Source organism: Chelonoidis abingdonii, chromosome 1 (genome assembly GCF_003597395.2).
Source record: "Chelonoidis abingdonii isolate Lonesome George chromosome 1, CheloAbing_2.0, whole genome shotgun sequence".
Classification (NCBI taxonomy): domain Eukaryota; kingdom Metazoa; phylum Chordata; order Testudines; family Testudinidae; genus Chelonoidis; species Chelonoidis abingdonii.
In genome coordinates this window covers 8158723-8184022 of record NC_133769.1, presented here as the reverse complement: position 1 = coordinate 8184022, position 25300 = coordinate 8158723, and the positions used below count along the sequence as shown (strand labels likewise).

The following is a 25300-nucleotide window of genomic DNA, read 5'->3' as shown; positions in this document are numbered from 1 at the left end:
TGTGTCCAGCTTACAATATGATCCAGATCACACAGTATCAATAACCTGTCCTCTTCATTGTTTACAACTCCCCCAATCTCTCTCATCTGCAAATTTTATTAGTAACGATTTTGTTTTTCTTCCAGGTCACTGATAAAAGTGGTCAGTACTGCAGTGATTTTCAAACTTCTTTTCTGGTAACCCAGTTGAAGAAAATTGTTGATGCCTGCAACCCAGTGGAGCTGGGGATGAGGGATTTGGGGTGTGGGAGGGGCTCAAGGCTGGGGCAGAGGGTTGGGATGTGGGGATGAGGGCTGTGACTAGGAATGAGGGGTTCAGGGTGTGGGAGGGTGCTCAGGGCTGGGGCAGGAGTTGCAGGCTCTAGGGTGGAGCCAGAGATGAGGGGTTTGGAGTGAAAGAGGCGGCTCAGGGCTGGGGTAGGGGTGTGGGAGGGGGTGCAGGCTTTGAGGTGGGGATGTGGGGTTTGGGGTGCAGTAAGGGCTGCTCAGGGCTGGTGCATGGGGTTACCTCGGACGGCTCCTGGTCAGTGGTGCAGCGGGGGTGCTAAGCCAGACTTCCTGACTGTCCTGGCACTGTGGACTGCGCTGCACCCCAGAAGCAGCCAGCAACAGGTCTGTCTCCTAGGCAGAGGTGCACAAGCAGCTCTGTGTGGCTCTCGCCTGCAGGCACCCCCCCGCCCCCACTGGCCTGTTCCTGGCCAATGGGAGTGCGGAGCCAATCCTCAGAACGGGAACAGTGCATGGAGCCCCGTGGGCCCCCCCGCCTAGGAGCCGGACCTGCTGCTGGCTGCTTCCGGGGCGCAGCGTGGTGTCAGAACAGGTAGGGACTAGCCTGCCTTAGCTGGGCAGCACCACTGATGGGACTTTTAATGGCCCTGCCAGCGGTGCTGACCAGAGCCACTGCGACCCAGTGCCTTACATTCCTGGGTTGCGACCTGCAGTTTGAAAACTACTGCAACAGTGTATAGCCAAGATCTGATCCCTGCAGGACCCCACTAGAAACATGCCCACTTAATGATTCTCTGTTTACAATTACATTTTGAGACTTATCCATTAGCCATTTTTTAATCCATTTAATGTGTGTCATTTTGCATCATTTTAGTTTCTTAATCAAAATGTCATGCAGTACCAATCAAAATGTCGTGCAGAAGTCTATGTATGTTACATCAGAACTATTACCTTTTTCAGCCAAGTCTGTAATCTCATCAAAAAAGATAACAAATTAGTTTGACAAGGTCTATTTCCCACAAGTGTATGTTGACTGGCATTAATCATATTATCCTCTTTTACGTCTTTATTACACTGAGTCAGGTATCAGCTGTTTCATTATTTTGCTTGTGATCAATGTCATTCTGACAGGCCCATAACATCCTGGGTTATCCCATTTAATATTGATGCAACATTAGCTTTCTTACAGTCTTCTGGAATTTCCCCAGTGTTCCAAGACTTAATGAAAATCAACATTAACAGTTTAGAGAGCTCCTTGGCCAGCTCTTTAAAATTCTTGAATACAAGTTATCTGGACCTGCTGATTTCAAAATATTTAACTTTAGTAGCTCTGTTTAACATCCTCCTTAGTTACTGTTGGAATGGAAAGTATTTAATCATCTGATATGACTACAATATCTGGCTTTTCCCAAACAGAGAACAGAAATATTTATTGAACACTTCTGCCTTTTCTGCATTATTATTTACAATTCTGCCATTTACATCTATTAATGGACTATTACTGTTAGGATTTCTTTTGTTCCTAGTATACTTGGGCAACTCCTTAATGCCTTTAACAATGCTGGCCATAGTTTTTTCCTTGAGTCCTTTTGCTTCCCTTATAAATTTTCTACAATTCCTAGCTTCTGATTTATAGTCATTATCATCAACTTCTCATTTCTTCCATTTGTGTTTATATATGAATATATATATATATATAATATATATATATATATATAATATATTATATATATATATATATATATATATATAATATCTGATTTCACTACCCCCTAAGCCAGGTTAGTTTTTTAACATTCTTTCTTGATAGTGGCTTTTGAGCATATAGTAAAATGTTCTTAAGCAGTTGCCAATTATTCAAATTTTTCTGATTGTAATGGGAACACTCTAAGGAACATCCAAGTTTTAACCCCACCTGAGATATACCAAGCTCACAGCACATGGTGGATTGGCTACAAGCTATATGCAGGAAGTGTGCACAGCTTCAGAGTTGCACAAGCATCTGCAACCTTGGTACACTGATAAAAAAAATTAGTAAATAATAGTGTACTGCACAAACTGGAAATTACTGCTAAGTGCTAATTCTAACTTCTGCTATGTGAGCGGTTCTTTTCTTCACTGAAGGCTTGATCTATGGCAAGCATTAAAAAAGAGTCTGAAAGATCTCAATGAGAAAAATATTCATGCTCAGACAACTAGAAAATACCCAAATGGAACTGTAGTAGATGTTTCAGAAGAGAGACAATCTTTGGCTGAGAATAAGCATATGAAGTTTCAGTACAAGCAACTTTTTGAACAAGTTATCAACTCCTGAAAATAGGTGCATTAATAGAAGGGGCTGTATACATGTGACTAATACATGACACTATTAGCACAGCACTTTTACTTTGAAAATGAAAAGTCGTCATAAAGAGTTCTCAAAAGACTGATCTCAATAACATTAAGATACACACTGAAGTATATCACATACCACATAGGTACTGACAGTCTCTGTCACCACACTTCTGACTGGCGCTTTGGAGCCTCCTGCTGCAGAGACCACAGGAGAAGGTGGTGGAATTAGAGCAGGCAAGATGGTAGCTTGTGGAGGAGGAGGAGCTGGAGCAGGAGGAGGGGTCATGTGGACAGGAGCTGATAGTGGGGATGGCACGGGTGGTGGTGTTTTGGGCCGATTCACAGGAGTAGATGGTTTAACCTCTGGGGCTGACACCACTTTGCTGATGACTCTGGCAGACAAAAAAGACCGACACATACGAGTTGTTGTAAAACAGTAAAATGTTATTGGCTAAATATAAGAAAATACAAAATGGACAATTCACTTTGCCTTTCAAAAAGCAAAAAGGTTGCTTCAGCACAGCATTAGGACAGTTTTCATTGCACATCGCTGCCTATCAAACAGGTTGAAATAGACGACGGCCATTACAAACTGAACTTCAGTGCAGGACACAGCCACAACTGCTCTATAGCTCACGATATATAAATACTCTCTATGGCTTTACAGAAACTAAGCTCGCTACAGAAACTGAGATTCCCAGTTAGTGGGAAACATTAGAAAGGGAAGTTAATCAGCTGTGGGCCGCACTGGTTTTAATCTTCAAGCTGAGGGACAATACCACTCTCTAGGAGTCTACATTAGAGATTCTACAAATATTTGAACATTTGGTACTTCTTTTTTCAAATGTTTATAGAATGAGTGGTGGTTTTAGTCAAGATAAATAAATGAGACCCACATAATATTCTTAGCGGCTAGCATTATCTGCTACCTTCTTTAGTAGTTGTAGTAGTAGATAGGATGTGGCTCTAATAAATATACACTAGGTGACAATCATGCAGAGGCAGGAGGATGGACTAGATAATCTGATTATTACTGAGTAAAACTTGCTTATAATGCTCTAGGAGTGCACAGCACTTTACAGAAAGACTAAAGATAAGGTTGCTGGTGTAAGACTCCTACAACCTACGTTAGAAACGAAGTAAAGTTGAAACAGAAAGATGGTATCATGAAAGGGAGAGGGGTGGTTCATGCAAAAAAGGTTACAAGACTGCTTGTTTTCACAAGGGCACATCTTGTTAGATCATTTCTTTAATTCATTTTTACTTTGCAAGGTTAGTACAGGAATGTGGGCCACTGCTAGAGAGACTGTGCAAAGAAGCAGGTTTTGAATAAAGAAGGTCACATGGCATACAGGATCAAGGTGAGCATTTCAAGTATAGGGGGAAGCAAGGGAAAATGGAATGGAGATATTTGTGACTGAATACAAGAGCAGGGCGGTGGCTGGAGACAAGAGACAAAGGGCGAAATCCTGGCCCTATTGAAGTCAAGGGGAGTTTTGTCATTGACGTCAATGGGCCTACAATTTCAACAAAAATTCAGACAAGTCAGAGATGAGTACAGCCTCAAACTCATCAGGGGGAGCGACTCCCGCACTAATTTCCACAGTAATAGCGATAGGAAATGATGGTAGATCATCACCTGATCACCAGCACAAATAGAGACAAAAAGTAGCGACAATGAAAATCTCTCTTTCTAGGAAATATGTTGTTAAAAAATACTTAGCATCCTACACTTAAACATTTTCATTAAAAGGGGATAAAGCATTCTTTAATGTCACAACTGATTCCTGTTGACAAGAATGCCCTAAGAGTACACTGCTGCTATTCTCCTGCGATCGTCAAAATGCAGTGTGGCTAGGACTGGGGCTATGTCTGCATTCAGCGCATAATCAAAGTTAAATTGTACAAAACATATGAAACTATAAAATATTTAATGCTATGCTGAGGTATTAAAACAAAAAGATGTATTGTTCTTCTATTGTGATAGCCTATCTGCAATACTAAATTCTTGCCATTATCATGACAAGAATCACAGTAAAACATATATATAGCTCATAAAACTAGTTTTGATCTAATTAATTACCACACCAACTATATTACCATTTCTGCCTGCCAAGGCCTAAACATGAGAGGCAATACAAAAAGGGACAACCAAAGAGGAGAAGCATTAGAAAACTAGCAACAGGGTAATAACGTGGGGTTAATTCCTCCAGCATCAGTACTATGGTTTACAGCTTCAGCCTCATGACTGCATTTCTGATGTAAACAACCTGACAACAATAAAAATGAGATGAGAGACAGAGGGCGAATCAACGCAGAAGATAAATTATTTGGCATAGCAAAGTTCTTTGGCTAGTCCAGTGGAACATCTTTATCCTTCCTTTTGTAGGTTTTTTTTTAGTCATATTAAAAGCTCTTCAGGGCACCACCTGTGCTCTAATCTGTTCTATACAGCTTTTTATGAGAGGATCATCACCATAGTATCTAAGACTCTTCCAGTAGTGCATTAGCAGCGTGACTGCACATCTGTCCTGTGCTGTTTGTTCTCTCACCTCTCCCATAAGGGAGAAGCACCTGCAGTGGAAGGTCTTATTTTGGTAAGGTTTTTATTATTATTATAAATTTAACTTGTGTGTTTATATTAGAGAAGGCAAGGTCAAAGAAATGCACCTTACGCTTGGAGTGGGAAGCGGTGAGGTTGTTGTGATGGTTCCTAGGTCCTGGGGGAGTTCGTTCCAGTCTCATACTACCCCTGGAGAAAGTTCTGTCTTTGGACTCGTCCAGAGAAGCAAATAGGTTGCATTTGAAGATGGGAGAGCTAACATGATTTTAAATACAGCTTTGCACCTAACATAAAGTTTAGCCACTTTTAATAAATGCATTAGCTGGTCATGATCAGCCTTACTTAAAATTGTGTTAGCTCACCTGTTTCCGAACAACGTATTTCCCTAGTGTACACAAAGCCGGGCGATGACCCTGAATGGGGCCGTAAGAACTGCTACAATAAAACCAAGTAACAGTAATACTGCAGAAACTCAGTACATGGGTATGTGAGGAACAAACCAACACAACTTAAAATATTCACTGATTAGTGCCAAATATTAATCAATTTACTTCTTTGTTTGAAGTGTGTCATTAGAATATGTACCTAGTACAAGACTGGCCTCTCTGTCTTGGCACAAGTGCTCAGGTATTACACAGGAAAGCTGCATTCTGGAGCACACTGGGGCTTACCACTCCCTTGGGCTAATGAAGTTCAGAGGCAGAAGAGAAATGAATTGTTTAGGCTTATGCCACTTGAAGAGATCATAAAGTAATTTCAGAGAAGTTGGAGAGCCTTGTCCTCCCATATGAAGACAGGGCTGCATAAGCGGCAATATGTAGGTAGGGAGAACCCAGGGTAAAATGGCAGCCCCAGGATCTAATAATTAATATTACTTCAGACTTATACAGAACCATAAACACAAAGACCTCAAACCACTTTATAAATGAGGGCAAAAATTACCGGCCCCATTTTACAGGTGAGGAAGACGCTTGCGAGGGTCACACAGCAAATTAGCGGCACAGACCAGAATCAAAGCCAGTCCTCCTGGTAGTCAGGTCTGTTCTCTTAGACACTAGAGCACATATTAGGCCATCATAATTTGGAAGAAGATAATATTTCACTTTAATGTGTTTACCACAATTCCAAATAAAGTAGGACTTCATAAACTACAATGTACCCTTAGTTTCAGAATTAAATTATTTAAATGTGAATGATTCTTAGCAGGACTCAGACAAAAACCAACATCAGCCAAGTGAACAAAAAATGCCTAGAGCCTTGAGATCAGAGTTATGTTTCTCTGTGGGCTGCTCTCCTGGCAACATATCATAATTATTTTCTATATTAAAAGATAAAAATCAATTGTTAAAGGTCTTATGCAAATGGCTGCACCAGAATTAAGAAGTGTGAGAAAACCCTTCGACTAGATGTGGTAATGGGAGTCTATATCAACCACATAAATATAAAGTAAAAACTACCACCATTCCCTTCCCCAAAGAAAGCAGAATTATTGCAGAGACTTCGTAGTACAGCTGTTTTTACCCCAAGTTTAAATATTCTTTCAACTCTTCTTTATGCCAGCAGGAAATATTTTTCTTACAAAATGTCATAATGTATTTATAATGGAATGGAATACACGTATTTATGACTCTAATACTAGAATGTACTTAAAATATGCAGTGGAATCCTTTTATAAAGGTAGATTTGGTCAACCCCCACTCTGATCATTGCTTTGGATTGATCACTACATTCAGATCACAAAACTAAACTTCCCAAACCAGACATGCACAGAAGCAAAGTGTTGATCTTGCAAACAGAGAGCAAGTTCTACCAGGCTTTTTAATGCCAAGGCAGGTTGGTCAGGTTATAATTGGCTCTAACTGTCACAAGCTGTAACATGCTGCATCTGGAGCAGAGTAAGACTCAATGGTGTGAAATAATTTCCTATCTCTAGAAGTAATTGATTAGATTTCAATCTGTTCCTTACAGATGAAAGCCCCATTGACTGATTAGTATAAACACAGGGTAAACCAAAAGGAAATGGCTTTTAAAAGTATGATTTGAACCACAGATTGCTCCAAGTTCCGATCACAAAAAATGTCATTGTACTGAGAGATATAATAGTCTAGTCAGAAATCACAGTCTGATGATCTTTGTTTTTATAGAGGGTACAGTTCCAAACATGCGGTCCCCTCAAAAGCCCTGTCTAAACTATGGGTAATATTTTCAAAAATTCTAAATGACTTAGGAACTTAATTCCCATTTTCAAATGTGACGTGGGAACATAAGGTCTTGCCTATAAGGGAAAGTTGGGCCACTTTTAACTATACTGATATAGTATCCTATAAATAGATACATCTAACAAAGTCCCTTCCTAGAGAAATGCACATCTAAACAGATTTTGAGAGCTTAGACACAAAAAACTGTATAATAAAAGTGTTTTCAAATAAGCAAATATTTCCATCTGTCTATTCTCTCCATGTATGTCTACACTGCAATTAAACACCCATGGCTGGCCTGTATCAGCTGACTTGGGCTCGTGGGGCTCAGACCATAAGGCTGTTCAATTGCGGTGCAGTTGTTTGAGCTTGCGCAGGAGTGCAGGTTCTCGGACCCCACAAGCTGGGGCATCTACACTGCAACTAAACAGCTCCACAGCCCAAGCCCTGTGAGCCCAAGCCAGCTGACTCCTGTCCCTATTGCTTTCCCTTGTTTTAGCAAATATACCCAGATACTATGCTCAGGAACATCTTACAGGTTTGTGGAAGGGAAAATTTCTGCTCCATCATCTATAATGGGAATCAAAACAGGGTTTTAAGTACCTACAGCTATCAGAAAGTGACCCTAGTGCAGCACAGGGCTTGTCTACCTTTACAGTGCGGCTGCGCTGCTGTAGCACCTAGCGAAGATGCTACCTATGTCAACGGGAGAGCTTCTCCTGTTGGCCTAGATAGTCCATCTTCCCGAGAGGCGGTAGCTATGTTAACAAGAGAAGCTCTCACATCATCTACACTGGGCTTAACTCGATATAGCTGTGCGGCTCAAGGATATGGATTCTCTGCACGCCTAGGGTGACCAGAGAGCAAATATGAAAAATTGGAACAGGGAGTGGGAGGTAATAGGAGTCTATATAAGAAAAAGACCCCAAAATCGGGACTGTCCCTATGAAATCGGGACATCTCGTCACCCTATGCATGTCTGAGCGACACAGTTATACTGACATAAGTCTGGAGTGTAGACCAGGGTGCAGACAGGCCTCCTTTTGAATATTACTTCCACCTTGTCACTGGCTTCTACCTGTGCCAAAACTGAGTGATGTAGTCTGTCCGAAACCCTGATCTTTTGCCCGATGATACACTGAGCTACCAGATGAACCACTTGCCTCGCAACTTTACTTAGACTTCAAGCTTTCTGGGGCAGGTATCACCTTTTTGTTCTGTGTTTGTATAGTGCCTAACGCAATGGCCCTGGACCATGTCTGGGCTCCTAGGCACTAAATAATAATACTACCTCAAATTTTTGGCTCTATGCAAGCTACTTATTTTTGCTTTAATTTTATTTTGAAACAAGTGAGACTTTGGTAACAAAACAATAGGCATATTTAAGGGAAAAACTGAGATATCAAAGTTCTTTTCTTTCACACTAATTTTGTGGCAAAGCCAAGCCTTTTTTTTTTTTTGTGCGTGTAATGAAGAAGCACTTGCCTTCAGTTCTGTTGGGTACATTTGATCAGTTTCTGTTTTGCCATAAAGGGAGACTGTCATTTCCACATGCAACCCTGCTGAAGCAGATATGTGTCTAAAACTGCCAGAAGTCCCCCCCCCCTTTTAGTTGAGGTACACAATACACGCATTTTTACTCTTGTGCAACAAACGGCAAAATAAAAATAATCTCACATATAGTAAGTGGTTTGTTTTTTAATGACTCAAACCTTTTCATAGATTCACATTTGGAGTCACCATTGAGCGTGATTCAAGTGCAAAATGAAAATAATTTTGCATGAACCTTCCAACTACCAAAACCATGGTGATTAATTGGTGGGGTGGCTTCTATAATTAAAGGAGAGGCTAGGACTAAGCTTGAAGTTTGAACTAAGTCTTACGCTCAAGGAAAAACAATTCTACGTCAGCTTTAAAAGCACACTGGAAAAAGCAACGTTTCACCCATTCTGGCAATGGGGTCTTATTACCTTCAGAAGTATAGATACTTGCACACAAGGGCCTCAACCCTACAATTAGGTAGACCCTTGTGGAGCCAGAACAAAATCAACAGGACTCTGTATGGATGCCAGGGTCCGGGTATGGGGGTTTGAGTGCAGGACTGGGGCCAAATATATTATCCCTTTGCCAAATGTTCCTTTGAGCATATGAACCATACCCTAGACAATGTCTTCAATAAAGAGCACAACCATTCTGCATTTAAAAAAGAATTAGCTTACTGGAGAAGTCCTCCAGCTCTTTATTATAATTTAAATGTAGCGATTCCAGGGAAGAAAACAGATAAAGAGGTAGGCTTAGTCTACTCTTAAAAGTTAGAAGGGATGTGAAAAATGTTTCTGTCGATGCAGCTACCGTCATTTGGGGAATTGGTGTTCCCAAAATGATGGAATATCTGCTTGTCAGTGTAGGGTATGGAGATATGCTTGCATAGCTACGGTGACATAGCTATGCCAGTATAGTCTCCATAGTGTAGACATATCCTTAGCAAAACTGTAAAGTTCACTGGAGTTCCTAAATCCTACATTACACTTATTACTTGGCTGGAAATTAGATAATTTTTCACTTCTCTCTCTCTCCTCTCTCTTAGGTGGTCCATTAATTATATCAGGAGTTGATTTAACCAGCATATGTTCTTTTTGGTTTTGTAGAAAAAGTTGATGGAGCAACACAAAGTGTAAATTCTAGTATCACACTGTTAACATATAGCCTTTCACTGCTAAGTGCTACATTGTAAAATAATTGGGATACCCATTAGTACTGTAATAAACATAGACATTCACTGCCAGGACTCTATTGTTTGATTTTCCAAACAGTGGTTTACCCTTCTACATTTTTCTCCCTGAAGTATCACTTTTTCCCTCCTATTTAATTCCACAGTAAGTTCTCCTCCAGAGCTTTCTGTTGAATAAGCAATGTCTCACAGGGTAACCAACACCGCCCACAGCTGTGTCCCACAATAGCCCCATGCTGCTTGCATTACATCTTTTGGAGGATTTGGTCACGGTGCCTTAACTGCTACAAACACTGGTCTCATTCATAAAAATGTGCAGAAGGAGGGGCTTCCAGCAGGATTCCTTTACCTGTTTCCCCACCACAAAACAGTGAAATAAATGGAACGGGTCATGAGCTGCTTGGCCTGTAATGCAAACCTATGGCTTGACAAGTCAATAAAGAGCCAATCCTTCCCTCCTCAGCCACACTGAGAGCCAAGGTTAAAGGCAAACACAATTTGGATATACCTACACAGGGAGTTTAATGATCCCCATTATTCAGCTATTGTGGGCAAACACTATGAAGCCAGTAATCTAAATTATCAACGTCTGAATAACTTGCCACTAAATGGCACATAAAGTTCAGAAGTTCCTTCACAATGGCTTACTTATTTATCATTAAAAGGAGAACAACCATCCTTAAAAAGCCTACACATTCCATTAAAGAAGATACCATGTAAAAATTGTAAGTATTGTACAAAATTGTATGGGGAAAAATGTAGTCTCACTGAGGCCTGTGGCAAACTCCTATTCTCTCTCTCTAGGTGCTCTTACAACTCCCATTGCTGTAGTGTTTGAGCACCTCACATTTTTAAAAAAAATGTTTATTTTACAGTAGCAATTAGAAGTCTCAGGCGAGATAAGGGCCCCAATGAGCAAGGCATTACACCAACACTGAGACAGTCCCTGTTCTCAAGAACTTCCAGTGCTGGCAGGAGGGGAAAAAAATCTGTAGCCTTATTTCTATGTTTCTCTTCTGGTTCTCTGATTTCTCTCAATTCTCCTACTTTTTGTGCAACTTTTCTTAGAGATTTTGACTTCACTAGGAGTTCATGTGAGCTCAGCTGATTTGTAAGTCAGGCCAACACTTAGGAGCCTAACTGTATGCACCCCATTTTTGGAAATTTTGACCTATGGTAATTTTGGTACTTGTCTGTATGCTGCATGACAAAAGATGAAGCCATATGAAAATACAAACGCTACATAAATATATAACACAGAGGTATTCTAGTGGGGCTTTAATATGCTAATACATATGTACATAAAATAATTTACAAGTTAATAGGTATACATATTGGTAGGAAAAAAACCCTCTATCTTTGCTTAAAAATGAATTTCGGCGATAATCTAGATGTGCTGCAGATAGCCACGGTAGGTTTCCACTTGTTGATCCTTGTAGTTCCCCACCAGAATGTTTTCCCATCCATGCTATCTCATTCCTATGCCTTTTCAGGCAGACGCCATTTGTGCCAGTTTACATAAACATGAGTGTGTTATGTGAGCTTTTCATGGATGGTGTTGGACTGACAATCATGGAACACGAACAGTAACAGACTCTAAAATAGCAAAATAGGCTTTACCTCTTTGTTCCACCGGCTTCTAGATCACCATTGCTCAGTAGAGAGATTACATCTAGTGGTGAGCGGATAATTCAGTCTCTGCTGCCAGTCAATCCTTAGCTTCTATTGAGATTTCCTACCAGGGGTGTCAATCAGTGCCAATTATGGCAGTGGGTTTGGTGATATGGACATTTATCCATTACGCTAAGCAGTGGAATGAGCCCACCAACCATTTTAGTTAGGTCACTGAACGTCTCTCTCACAGTATTTGGGATGAAGCTTCAGTGAATCAACAAAATACCAGGAGCAAAATTTCTTCTTTTCATCCATCAATTCTTTTAAGATTTTTAGTTCAACAAATAATACTCTCGGATGATATACATACACATTTATATTCTGAAAAAAAAAAAATCACATCTACCAACATCAAAAATTTCAAGATAAATGGCAATTTAATTAGACTGGGCACATCAAATTACAAGTTAAATCAGTGCTAAAACAGCTATCTTCCACTCACTACTAGCACCAAGGTCCCCTACTGAAAGTAGAGCTAAAATACAATACTGTAAGCCTGGAGTAAGAAGCCTGACATTTTAAAATACAGATTAAAGACTTGATTTCACAAAAATGTGTGCCTTGCTTCTAAACCACAGAAGCCCCGAAAAAAATCGATTGTACATTGTTGAAGCCCCGCACTGAAGCTACATGTTGGTATTTTTGTTTTTTATTTGGCTTTAAATATAAAATGAATTTATTGCAAATATCAGGAATTACTGCACATAATTAATTTGAAGTTCATGTCAGTTGCATCAGTAAATGGCATGCCAATGCATCATCAGTAGATTAGCATTCTTAGACACCATAGGTGTGAAATATGATTTTGTTTGGGAAAATAACGACAACGGACGAACAAGCCACCACATGATGATTCAACAAAACAGCTAATTACAGGAGATTTAAATTCAGGAAGGGTCCACACCAGCTTTCTCTACATGACAAATTTTAAATGCCTTCGTACACTGACTCAATTAGCGATCTTGTGCCTTGATAGCACTGCAGGAAAACAACAACAACAACTTTCCAACTTATCATTCAAATCATCACTAAAAAGGTGGTCATAAATATTTTAAAACCCAAGCAAACTAATAAGGCCTAGGCCCATTAAGGATAAGATCTTTTACAGTAAATTAAATAAAACAATTTATTGAAGTCTGTACTCTAGATAAACTAGATTTACTAGCTGACCTTTTATTCATTTAAAGAACAAAATTAGCTCTAATTGCATTAGAATGGAATCCACTAAATTTCTTTTAATGTGGCATCCATGCAAGTATTGCTGTAATTGTTTACTACTAAGATGGAAATGTTTTGATTATAATCTACTTTTCACTTGTTTTATTGTGCAGTTAAAACACTTGCAAAAACCTAACGTGTAGCAGCCTTTCCTACTGTTCTATTTATCCTTCAGTAACAGCTACATTTTAATTTGCACTACCCTGACATTATACCCCATACTTATTTAGGGTACTATGAAGACCTGTATTCTTGGGACTGACAACATATGCTTATGTAGGGCAAATATGAAATGCAGAGATCACTTTTATATCTAGGACCAGCCAATATTAGCATTCACAGAAATAGAAAGAATTAAAATTCACTGACACAATTAACTCTGACTTGCACCTTGACTGTCAATCTTAGCAGAGACTAAGGACTGAATAGGTAGAGAGAATGAGACAACTTCTCACCCATACAGGTAAATCAGGATTAAGGCACATGAGTGAAAGCTTGCACAGCTATGTTTTGCCGTACTTGTTCTGTGCATAGAGTTTCCATTCCAGCAGTTGACTCAGCAGCCACGCCAGAAGCTGTCTTTATATCACAGCCTGGCCTCACCACCTCACCCTCAGTGGGGACAAATATTGAGGTGTCTCCACTCAAGGCATGTCTACATGAACACTTACCGCGTGGCAAGCTGAAGTGTAAATCTACAGTGAGCTCCAGCTAACTACCTGTATGGGCACTGCTGTTGTGCATGTGCCTCAGCAGGGTCCACATGGACCGTTAGTGAGCAGCTTGCTGGAGTGCTGTAGATTTACACCCCAGCTTGCTGTGCAGTAAATGTGCGGGTAGACATGCCCTCAGTATGTGAGCCCCAGGAGAGGATTAAGACGGGACTGGTCTTAGTGCACCATTCTTCATGGGCCTATACCTTCTGCACCTTCTGTCTCTGAATGAACATAGCATCTTACTGCTTCTTGCTGGGAACAAACAGTACCAGTGTTCCAGGATTTGCACTGGCTGCCCATTGGACTCTAGACAGACTTTAAGGATGTTGGTTAAGGCTTAGGATTGCTCACCTGAGGGATCGCCTCTCTCCCTGTGACATACTGTCAAAGATGCGGTCAGCAAAGGTGCTGAAAAGGCATCCCCTTGTTATAAAAGAGGGGGCGGCTGGCCAGGTATTCTCTGTGGGGCCTCCAAAACTATGGAACATGCTCCTCCTTGTTCCACAATAGCCCACATTCGGAGACTTTCCAGGCATGCTGCAAAAGTCACTATTTGATGGTGGGGGTCATTGGAGAAAGTGGAGAGTATTCTTCTGAGATGCTGAAAGGGATAGTTGGCTGGCTGACTGGCTAGCCAAGTACCTGTGAAATGTATTTCTATGCTGCTGAAGTTCAATTTAATGGTGTTTACTATATGATTAACTACAATGAGGTGCACAGACCTTGAACAGGCATCATATTTTTTAAAAAATTCTAAAACAAAACAAAAAAAAAGTCCAGTGGCATATTTCACAAGCCTTACTTCTTTATAGCCCTATCTCTTTCTGAAATTACACCCATTCAACACACTATTTTATATAAAACTCCCTCAAACACACACCAACTGTTAACTGTTACAGTGCTAAACTGCATATATATCTCAGCAATATACACTGTAAAAACCAAGACAGCAAGTAAGCATTTAAAATAATTCAAGACCTTGTCTACTTATCACTCACCAGTTCCCCTTCTCAACCTGAAATAAGTCCCTTGCACATTGTGGCTCATGCTGTCCCCTTCTAGTTGCTGGAGAACATAGAGGTTGATGTGCCTCCTGCAGCCTTTGAGCTAACAGAGCAGAGCGTTTTAGCTCAGCGGTAGAGACTTAGGGCTTTAGATCCATAGGTCCAATCTCTGCTACTAGGTGACTGAACATAGAACTAAAAACATGGTCTGAATTAAGACTAAATATTGTTCTTCAGGAGGAGGGCAGTGATATTATTTGTATTGGAATAACTCCTAGAAGCCCCAGTCATGGACTGAGGCCTCACTGTGTTAAGATGCGGAAGAATATAGTATACAGGAGCAGCTGTATGTATTTTGCTGCCCCAAGCATGGCAGTCAGGCGGCTTTTGGTGGCGCGCCTGCAGCAGGTCCGCTGGTAACGCAGATTCGGTGGTGGTTCTGTGGGCTGTCCGCCGGTGCCGCGCCTTCAGCATACCCACTGCCGAATTACCACCGAAACCGCGGACCTCCCACAGGCATGCTGCCGAAGCCTGGAGCCGCCCCTGACAGTATACAACAAAAGACAGTCCCATTCTCCAAAGAGATAACATGTGTGCTGTGGAAGGGAGATTGTTGAAACTGAATAAGGATAATAGTGAGTGGAATGTAGATGGACTGCTAAGTTTTTTTTTTTACTTAAACTCTAATGTGGTTTACATTGATGGGACCAGCAGTCTATAGCAACCTTGACTGATTAAACTTAGTATATGTATGAAGAAATTGCCCAGGTTTTTAAATATCTATGTACCGGCAATGATAGTTACTCACAAGGTTAGCTATCAGTACTAATACTGTACGCAACCAATACAGGGTTAGGAAGGAATGAAGGAATATCCCCCCACCTCCTCGAGATAAGATTGGCAGAGACCCTGGGGGCTTTTTGCCTTCCTGCGTAGCATGGGAAATGGGTCACTTGCAGTTTAAACTAGTGTAAATGGTGAATTCTCTGTAACTTGAAGTCCTAATGATCTGAGGGCTTCAGTAATCGAGCCTGAGGGTAGGGGTCTATTACAAGAGTGGGTGGGTGAGGTTCTGTAGCCTGCAATGTGCAGGAGGTCAGACTAGATGATCATGATGGTCCCTTCTGAACTTAAAGTCTGAGTCTAAAATCGTCCTCCTTGTATCTATAAGGAAAGTGCATTGGTAGACTTTAAAAGGACATTGTGTCCAACTGTCTTCAGTCAAGTCGTACTTAAGGGGACAGAGAATATTTTTGAAAACATAATGCCTGTCATAAAATATGACATGACATGTGAACTTTGGGTCAGACTCTAACGTTATGAAGGGCTAAAAGGCAGAAAAGATTAGGGAACTTTAAAAGTAGAGGGGAAAATATACTACTTATAACTTTTTAGGTCCCATAGGAACTGAAATTACTTAATTCAAAAAAATTCCCATAGCAACTTCATAACAATATAGCTCCCAGCTAACATAACCCCCCCTCTTCCAGTGTTAGAACAAGCTTTTGTCTAGGCTTTTCTGGTTGAGGGGGAAACACTATCAGACTTAACTCAGTCTTTCAAGACTGCAACAGGTAAGCTCCCAAGTTAAAATGAATCTTTCGGGGCTGGAGCAAATCTTTCAAGTTGGGAAGGCCCCTACCTAAACAAGGCATCCAGACTGAAGGCCTCTGTCTAACCCAAGCTTCCAGGATACATTGATTCTTGCAAACTATGGAAAAGCTTTTTAGTTCCTTTCTCCCACCCCACTGAGTCAGCAGTCATCTCCGAGATAGACCACTCCATCACAACGTCATTTTGTAAATGGATGGCAGGTAAGATGACACACTGAATACTGTGTTCAGCACTAGATACCCCATCTCAAATCAGATGTGTCAGAAAAGGTCAAGTAAAGGACAAAGAAAATGACAATAGGCATGGAAAGACTGGCATACAATAATAATATAATAATAATACAACTTAGCTCATCCATCGAGAGAGAGAAAAAAAGATTAGACTATTCAGTTTGGTTATGACACAAAGAAGAAGCAACATGTCAGAGGTGCATAAAATAATGAGTGGCAGGGAGAAGATCTGTTGGGCGCTAATATTTACCATATCTTAATGTAAGAAACCTGTAACTAAAAGGCAACACATTTTGAAAACTGATTAAAAAAAATACTTTCACACAATACAAAGCCAACCTATGGAATCTGATGTCACTTGATCTCCCCCTCCACACACTCTTTTCCCGCTTGTGTTCTACATCCACCTGTTGCATCTTCTCCTTATTTAGATCATATGCGTTTTGGGGCAAGGATTGTCTTATTTATTTATGTTTGTACAACACCCAGCACAAAAGGACTATTAGGTCCTTTTGTATTACTGTTCAAGTAGTAATAATTAGTGAGCTAATGAACAAAACCAGGATTTAAAAAGGATTAGGCACCTAGATGAATAACCACTACCAACAGTTTATACTAGCTAAGATAAAAATGTATAAAGGGATGTCAACCATCATGTTTCAATGCACAAAGCTGCTAACTGCTTGGGGCTCTGAAACTTCTCCCTGGGGTACGGTATGGATTATGAAGGTTTTCATTGGCTACTGCTGAAGATTGGACATTACTCTAAATTGACCAGTGATTTAAGACTATGTTCCTAGAAGAACATTAGTGGGGAATGCAGCAGGACAGATAATGGAGCAATTCAGAGGGCTTTCCTTAGAAATACTGAGGTGTTTCATTAAGAGGTTAAGAAATAAATTGGGTGAGATTTCTTTAATGGCAAGTATTTTGATTTATACTGTGTAATATCGGGATAAGGTTTCATAGTTGCACACCTTTATCAGCCAATAATTTTTAAAGTTTCTTTTATGAAAACAGGATTTATTAAAAGTGGTAAGCAATGAATCTCTGACAAGCATGCACCCCTTTCCACTCGATTTCTTTGTACTTACATCTTGTCTTGGCCAGCACCCACTCTCAGCGTCAGCCTGGGAATAACCGGTGATGGAGCTGGAACAACAGGTTCCACTTTTATCTGTTCAAGGGGATACATTCAACAATAAATACACTGCTTCTCTAAACAGAGATTTAACACTTCTTTACTAATTACACTGGAGTTAAATTGACAAAAGGAAGTTTAGATTATCACTCTTCCCCATATTACATGCCACAGCATGTAAGCACACTGTTTGTTGGGGGAGTCCTGCAATATCTCATCACAAATCAGTTATGGGCTGAAAAGTCAACTTGGACGTTCATTGTGTTTGTAAATGTATGTGAAGTATGTTAATTACTGCTTTAATATTCTTGAAGAGTTATGAACAGATTAAGCTGGTCTCAACACAATGAGGTTATCTCTGCATTGTGCTGCAGTATGGACTACAGAGGTGTGAATTGCAGAGCACACTGAAGTGTTGCATTCTAACTGGCTGTTGATGGTGTGAACTGAAAGGTACCTTGTTTGCATTAATGCTTTCAAACTACACTATATTAATGTGAACTAGTTATCTTTCAGTTTGCACCAGCAGTGTCCACGTGAGGCAGTTACTGTAACACTTTAATGTGCACTGCAATTCATACCATAGTCCACACTGTGATGCACTGTAGACAAGCCCTGAGACTGATATGATATGACAAATGTGAACTGTGAGTCAGACTCTAACATTGTACAGATATTCTCATTGTACTCAATAGGCCCTCAAGAGAAGCATCTTCACACTCAATTATTACGAATCCATCTCGGTATCGGGGCACACTTCACACAGTTTAGATTAAAGCAAATATTTCCCAAAACAGCAGGCAAACACACTGTGACCTCTTGCCGAATCAAAACTTTGAATATAGAAAAGGGAAAAAACCTAACTAAGCCCCTTATCTGCGAACACTTAATTATATGGTTTCAACGGGATTACTGACATGTGCAAAGTTAAGCACATGCATAAGTGTTTGCAGCCTTGGGACCACAGTCAGGATGCTCGGCAATATTGTGAAGAATGAGTTACTAAGAACTAGTGTCTGTTGTGCATCCTAAATTCCAAACCAATAGCAGTTTATGGTGCTCAGCGCCCAAGAGGATCAGCTTTTCAACTCAGTTTTTAGAGGGGGAGCTATAGCAACCCCTATATTTAGGCTAAACAACACTTCCCACAATAAAATATTCTTGTGATTTTTTCTTGACGAGTTCTCACTTTAAATGCATGCTTAAATCCATCACTGTTCAACAAAGCACTTTAACACAAGCTTAAGCACTGTGTTGATTTGGAGCCTTGGAATCCAAACGAGAAAAAACAGTTCACACAACAATTCACTGCACAATCAGCTGGACTGAATTAAAGAAAAAGCACCACAATTCTTGAGGGAAGAAGCATGTTTTAAAGGAAGTGTTTTAAGGAGGAAAGAGGGGACTAACTGTCAACATGATAAGAGGGCAGGATGGAAAAAGGCAAAGGCCAGAGTAGGAGGACTTGGAAGGGCAATTAGGTGTAATAATTATATATTCCCATATATAGAGACCAGAGATACATGACTGAGAAAGTTGGACTATATATAAAAAGCTGCAACTTCTACCAAAAAAAACCCCCAAAACCAAAACCAACCCCAGCTAAAATCTGACTCTACATTTCCTTTTTTTACACTGATAACTAAGCTATACCAAAGAGCTCTCCATGGACTAGCTTCAGACTAGATGATCCTTGCGGTCCCTTCTAAACCCTATGATTTTATGCTTCTACCTGAGACCTCTCTCCACTCCTTTGGTTATATACCACAAATCTCCTTTCTGCCATTCCTCACAAGTTGGTACAAGGCGTTTTTTTCTCTGCAGTTCCTGCTGTGTGGAATGGCCTTGCTCGTTCTCTCTCTCTCTCTCTCACTTCCCCTTATGTTTCTCTTAATTGTGTTCTGTCTCCGTTAAATGCAATTTGGTGCAGTGAACAAGGAACTGGACTGGACTCAGGAGACTTGGGTACTGTTCCTGGCTCAGCCACAGATGTGCTGTGTGACACTGCATAAATCATTTCGCATCCCCCATGCCTACCATTTGTCTGTCTTGACTAGTTAGACTGTAGCCTGTTTGGGGCAGGGACTGTGTCTGCGTGTGCAGAGCACCCAGCACAAGAGGGTTCAAATCTTGGTTGGGGTCTTTGGGTGCTACTGTAACAAATAAATAAGGGCCAAATCATGGCCTGGATTCTGTCACAGCATGGTGGGGCATACAGAGCCCCCTTACTCCTTTGTGCCAGCTACTAGTATCACAGGTAGCTGTGAGGGAGTGGAAGCAGGCTCCACAGAGCTCCACTTCCACACCACATAGGTCTGCCAGTGTGCAGGATCCATACACAATGCAGGTTACTCCCAGGGTGACCAGATGTCCCGATTTTATAAGGACAGTCCTGATATTTGAGGCTTTTTCTTATACAGAAGCCTATTACCCCCACCCCCTGTACCAATTTTTCACATTTGCTGTCTGGTCACCCTAGTTACTTCTCCCTCGAGCAGTGGGGAAACTAAATCACAATCTCCCTCCTGGGTTAGTCCAGGGGCAAAATAACAATGCTCCTGGCAGATCCTATAGTCTCAATCTAGTCCTGAATAATTATCATCATTCCCCCTCTTCCTCTTAGGTCTTGCGACTGAATGCCTTAATTTATTAAGCATGCCAAGGCTTCATGCTGTGACTTTTTTTTGTGTCCTATATGCAATATATTGTGGACTGCCCTGTATTTATCTGCCAACCATTTTGGCATACAGTTGCAGGAAATACATTAACAAAATATATTTAAAAACATAAATCAAAACTAAGGGATGAAATCACACTTACTTAACAAAACCTGGTCATAACAAAACAGTACTCTAAATTAGAAATGTTACTCACTGCCATATATTGTCTAGTGCTAACGCTGCTTTTCTAAACATATAAACATTCACTAACTTCTTTATTACATTATCTAACACATCTGACATTTTCAAAAAATAATCAAGTTTATAATCTTGAGAGACTTCCAAGGAACACCACTCATCTTCCAGCTCATTCTTATGTCTCTTAAATTGACACGTCATGGAATGTTAAGTGTCCAGGCAGTAACTTGATCATTTGCACTTACAGCATAACTGCCGGTTAAGTAAGCCATTGTGTGATCTAAAAGCTAAATTAAGGAAACCTGTGCTTTTAGGGGTTAAAATGAAAGAGCAGCATTCTGGAGGAATACTGGGAATTGGGGCCAGCAGAAGAGTATTTACAGTGGATTACTAAGCTTCCCAAATCACCAAAGAGGTAAAGTCCAGCAATATAAGACTCCTTTGTAGCTAACTAAAAATACATTGTCAGTGGATTTGTCCAGTTTTATGTATAAGCAATACTTCTTTCACCTGAACTAATACTAGTAGTCACATAAGCCCCTTATTGCCATGTGCTGCATTTTTTTTGCTAATCTTCAAGGATTTAGCTTCTTTGCCACATACCTCAGGGCACCAACTGATAAAGCTCTAACTCTCCATTTTTCCAGGACACCAGCAGTGCGGCCTTGCAAAAAATGAAAATCGCTCAAGAGATTTAAAGGGGAAATTTATTTTTAAAATCCTGACTTGCAGCAAAGAGATGGATTTAAAAAAAGCTTATCTATCAAGAATCAGTTTAAATTTTAATTCTATCTAGGAAGTCTTTCATGCATTCTAGCTTTAAAGTTTATCTTTTGACAGGGACTTTTTGCCAAGGTAATGGGCAGCTTTCTCAATTTAATCTGACCAAGTTTTTATTACCGTTGAACTCCTTTCATTAAAATATATATTATATTTGAGACTATAACAAATCTTTAATAGTTCAGACTCCTTTGTGTATACATTCTATTGCTCTAAAGTAAATTAAGAATAGAAATAAGCAGAAAACATAAAAAATAGTTATGTATTTATTAGGCCATGTAATGTGTTAAGAATGGTCAAGATCTTTTTTGTCTGCATTTTACTTGTTGTTAAAATCTTTGGGGGCAATAGGGCCAAAATGTTCCAGATTTACAGAGGACATAGACTAAAGAATCTATGGAACGTATTCTCTGTATGTTGCAGTAGCCCGAAAGTCAGATAAATGAATATGGACAGGTAGAACAAAACCGTGACCATCATCAAGTCCTCCATGACGCAGGGGACTGGACTAGATGACCTCTCGAGGTCCCTTCCTGTCCGATGATTCTATGAGAGAAGTTAATTCTCCAGAATGTCTGGAGTCTAAACTGAGAAGCTATGTTTGCCAATTTTTGCAAGACTTATTGCTCAAAAACTAGAAAGAAGACAACAGACTATAATCTCTTGCAATGGCAGGGGGTGGACTCCCAAGATCAGGCATTTATGCTGACCGTGTATTTGCTGTAAAGCTGGGCACATTTAAAGCTAGTCAGTGTAGACAAGGAGAAGAACAAAACTCTGTGTGTGTGTGTGTGTATATATAAATAAATAAATAAATAAATAAAACCAAGAGTAGGCTGTAACCTGACCTACATCAATTAGCAAAACTGGGGTGGATAGAAAGTGGCTTTAATGGGGCAGTGCCCTGCATTTCTATGATTCTATAGACTTTCCTAAGTCAATAGGAGCTGTGAGTGCTCAGCCCTTTGAAAATCAGGCTCTAGTGACTAAAATAAAGCACTCAAAATGAGGCCACTTTTGAACATTTAGGCCATAATGACTACGTTTTGAAAAAAAATATATTACTGTGCTTGATCAATGGGGAAAACAAGTTTGGTGTCTTGCTAAGAGAGAAACTTGTGGCCATACTGTACAATCGGGATGACCAGTAGGAAGGAACCTGAGGCTTATTTAGAAATATTTTTTGCCTTCAGAAGAACAACTACAGCTTGGATTGGCAAGTAATGACTAAATCCATAATTCAAGCTAACACTGCTTATCATTATACCTTATATCTACCAATTTTTCCAGCAAGCTGTGGAATTTTACTAACTCCAAAAAACAAAAACTGAATTTAGAGTGCAGGAGAACGCTCCTGATAGTCCTACAATCAGAAGTCTATTCATCTGTGGAACAAATGTGTAGCAATGACTATATAAGCTTCAAAAGGAATAGGAGTACTAGTGGCACCTTAGAGACTAACAAATGCATTGCACCATATAAGCTTCCTTACACAGTGCTGTAAATCTGTCTAAACTCTGACCTAGAGGAGTCACCTTTATCAGTAAAGGCCAGTTAGTCAATGTTGGAGCCCTGGTAGCTCAGGTGGGTCAGATGTAAATTGATCTCAGACAGTCGCAAATTTCAGTTTTGCAAAACTGAATTCAACAAACATTTGGCAAATCTAAAACTAAAGAGGATCTGTCTGGTACTGTTGGACAAACCCAGAAATTTACATCATACCCTGTTTTAACTTAGGTGACTTGTCATAAAATAGAGCCAGGTCATCTATTAGCATTTTTCCATTAAATTTTCCTAGAAAGCAAAATTTTGTGATGAGAAAAAGTGTGGGAGCAAATGTAAACAATTTCTTACGTGTAAAATGTTAATACCATCTGAACAGCTTACTTTGTCATGTTTGTGTTTTTCTTTTTCTTTGTCTTTCTTTTCTTTCTCCTTTCTCTCCTTTTCCTTCTCCTTCTTTTCCTTTTCTTTGTCCTTCTCCCTTTCCTTTTTTTTCTTCTTCTCTTTTTTGTCTTTCTTCTTCTCTTTAGGCTTCTCTTTGTCCTCAAACAGTTTTTCAGGAAGCATTGTGGACAAGGAAGTCAACATGGTAGGAAGTCTCATGGCAGTAGGGGTGCTAAACAAAGGCAAAGGCATTTCTTTGGGAGGCAACAGAAGAGGTGCTGAGGGACCCTTTATCTTATCTTCCTTACCTTTATCTTTAATTTTCTCTTTGTCTTTCTTATCTTTATCTTTCTTGCCTTTTTCTTTATCTTTCTTCTTATCTTTATGCTTCTCTCTCTCTTTTTTGGTATTGCCATCTTTCAACTTCATTTTTGTACCAACATCATCAAAGTCCTTCATTTTGAACTTATAGGGATCAAGGTCATCATCTTTGAGTAGGTCTTTCCATTGAAACTTTGCTTCTTTGATTCCTATGTCTTTATCCTTCTCCTTGTTTTTATCCTTATCTTTGCTTTTGTCTTTATTTTTCTCTTTGTCTTTTTGTTTTTCTTTCTTTTTCATTTTTGTCTTCAGCTCTTTCTTCAGCTTCTTTTTCACTTCTACTGATGATGCCAGCTTGGTTTTCTCCTCATAGACTTTGAGCAAAGGTTCCGGTGTTGGTGGTGATGCAGAAGGAGAGGAGAAATAAGGAAAGTTTGGAGGCGGATTAGAAGGTGACCCCATCTTTGCTTTTCGAATGACCTCATCAATTGAGTCATCCATTGTCCATGAAATGTCTGAGCTTGAAGTCCCACCCGAGGGAGGCATTGGGGTGGCTCCTACCTTATTTAGGCTGTTAGCAGAAACAGAAGCTTTAGGAGTTGGAGTTTCTGAAACAGAAAGTCTTTTAGGGCTGGTAAAAATTTCCCCCTCTGATTCTGAACCAGAGGAAAACTCAAACGGATCAGGTTCTCGTTCTGCACATGCACGGGCAATCACAGCATCAATTGAATCATCAATCGTCTTGTCCATCACTGCCACTTTCTTAGATGGATTTTCACTATTTTGTTTCCCAGGCTCAGGGGGTGTTTGCCCTTGTTTTACTTGGATGTTCTCTTTTCCCATCTTTTCACTTAATGCAGCCAAAGGGGTTCTACTTGGGGTTTCAGGCTTGACTACCTCTTGGGAAACATGAGCGGGAACCTTTGGACTTTTCGGACTTTTTGGACTTTTGGCACGACTTGGTGATTTTTTCTCTTTGGATCCAGTTTTTGGTGAACGTATGGGACTTCCAATAATTACTGGTGCTGGAGTAGCTTTAGGCAATTTAGTCTTCTGTCCTGGAGAACCACTTTTGGCCTTTGTTTTAGGTGCAAATGGTTTTGATTCTAATGTTTTAGGAGCTGGCGTTTGTGATTTTGCAATGGGAGCCAACATCGGTGGTTCTGGTGAAGGAGGGGCTAAATCTGTACTATCTTGAACATGAACTGGAGAAAGCATTGGAGGCACCTTTTGAGTGTTTATTGAACTGAGAGGTTCACGTGGCTCCAATGCTCCATCAATGATGTCCCCTTTAGTGATAGCTAGTTTTGGTCGTTTCATAGCAGGCATTTCCTCAGCTTCAGGACTTTCTAAGGGTCTCTTGCTCAAGAAGTTTTCATCATTAACTGCCTCATCCTCTTCCATCTCTCCTTCCTCTTCCAAGGGAACCTGCATGGCTTCTGCTGATGTACCTCCATCAGTGGGTACCTGTTCCTCTTCCTCCTCTGTTATAAGAAATAAAAAAAAAAAGTTACTGGGATACTTTAAAAATATGTTATACAGGAACAATAAATTATTGGAAATTAATAAGCATCAAGACAGCATTCAAACTTTATTTGGCTCAATGTTATCATCATCTGCTACCTGTTCAGTGACCTACATGAAGCGAGTGGAGCAATTACATTTAGTGACTGGCAGACGTCTGTCTGCAATACAGAATCCATCTTCACAACTGATACTAACTGGAACCCTTGTTGGAATTCTAAAACCAAGGATCAAATGGGCTTGAAGGTATGTCTCACCCATAAAAAAAGACCCTCCAGAA

At 40.2% G+C, this 25300-nt stretch overlaps 1 protein-coding gene across 1 annotated transcript in view; it reads right to left on the bottom strand.

Annotated features, from left to right (window-relative positions):
- The window catches only part of TAF3 (TATA-box binding protein associated factor 3), a 135357-nt gene that overhangs the window by 5171 nt on the left and 104886 nt on the right, over positions 1–25300 (bottom strand). The window contains exons 3-5 of the mRNA XM_032773327.2: positions 23176–24980; positions 17604–17686; positions 2698–2953 (exon numbers count right to left, since the gene is read on the bottom strand). Of these exons, the coding sequence (XP_032629218.1) occupies positions 2698–2953; positions 17604–17686; positions 23176–24980 (2144 nt within the window). The remainder of the gene's footprint in view (positions 1–2697; positions 2954–17603; positions 17687–23175; positions 24981–25300) is intronic.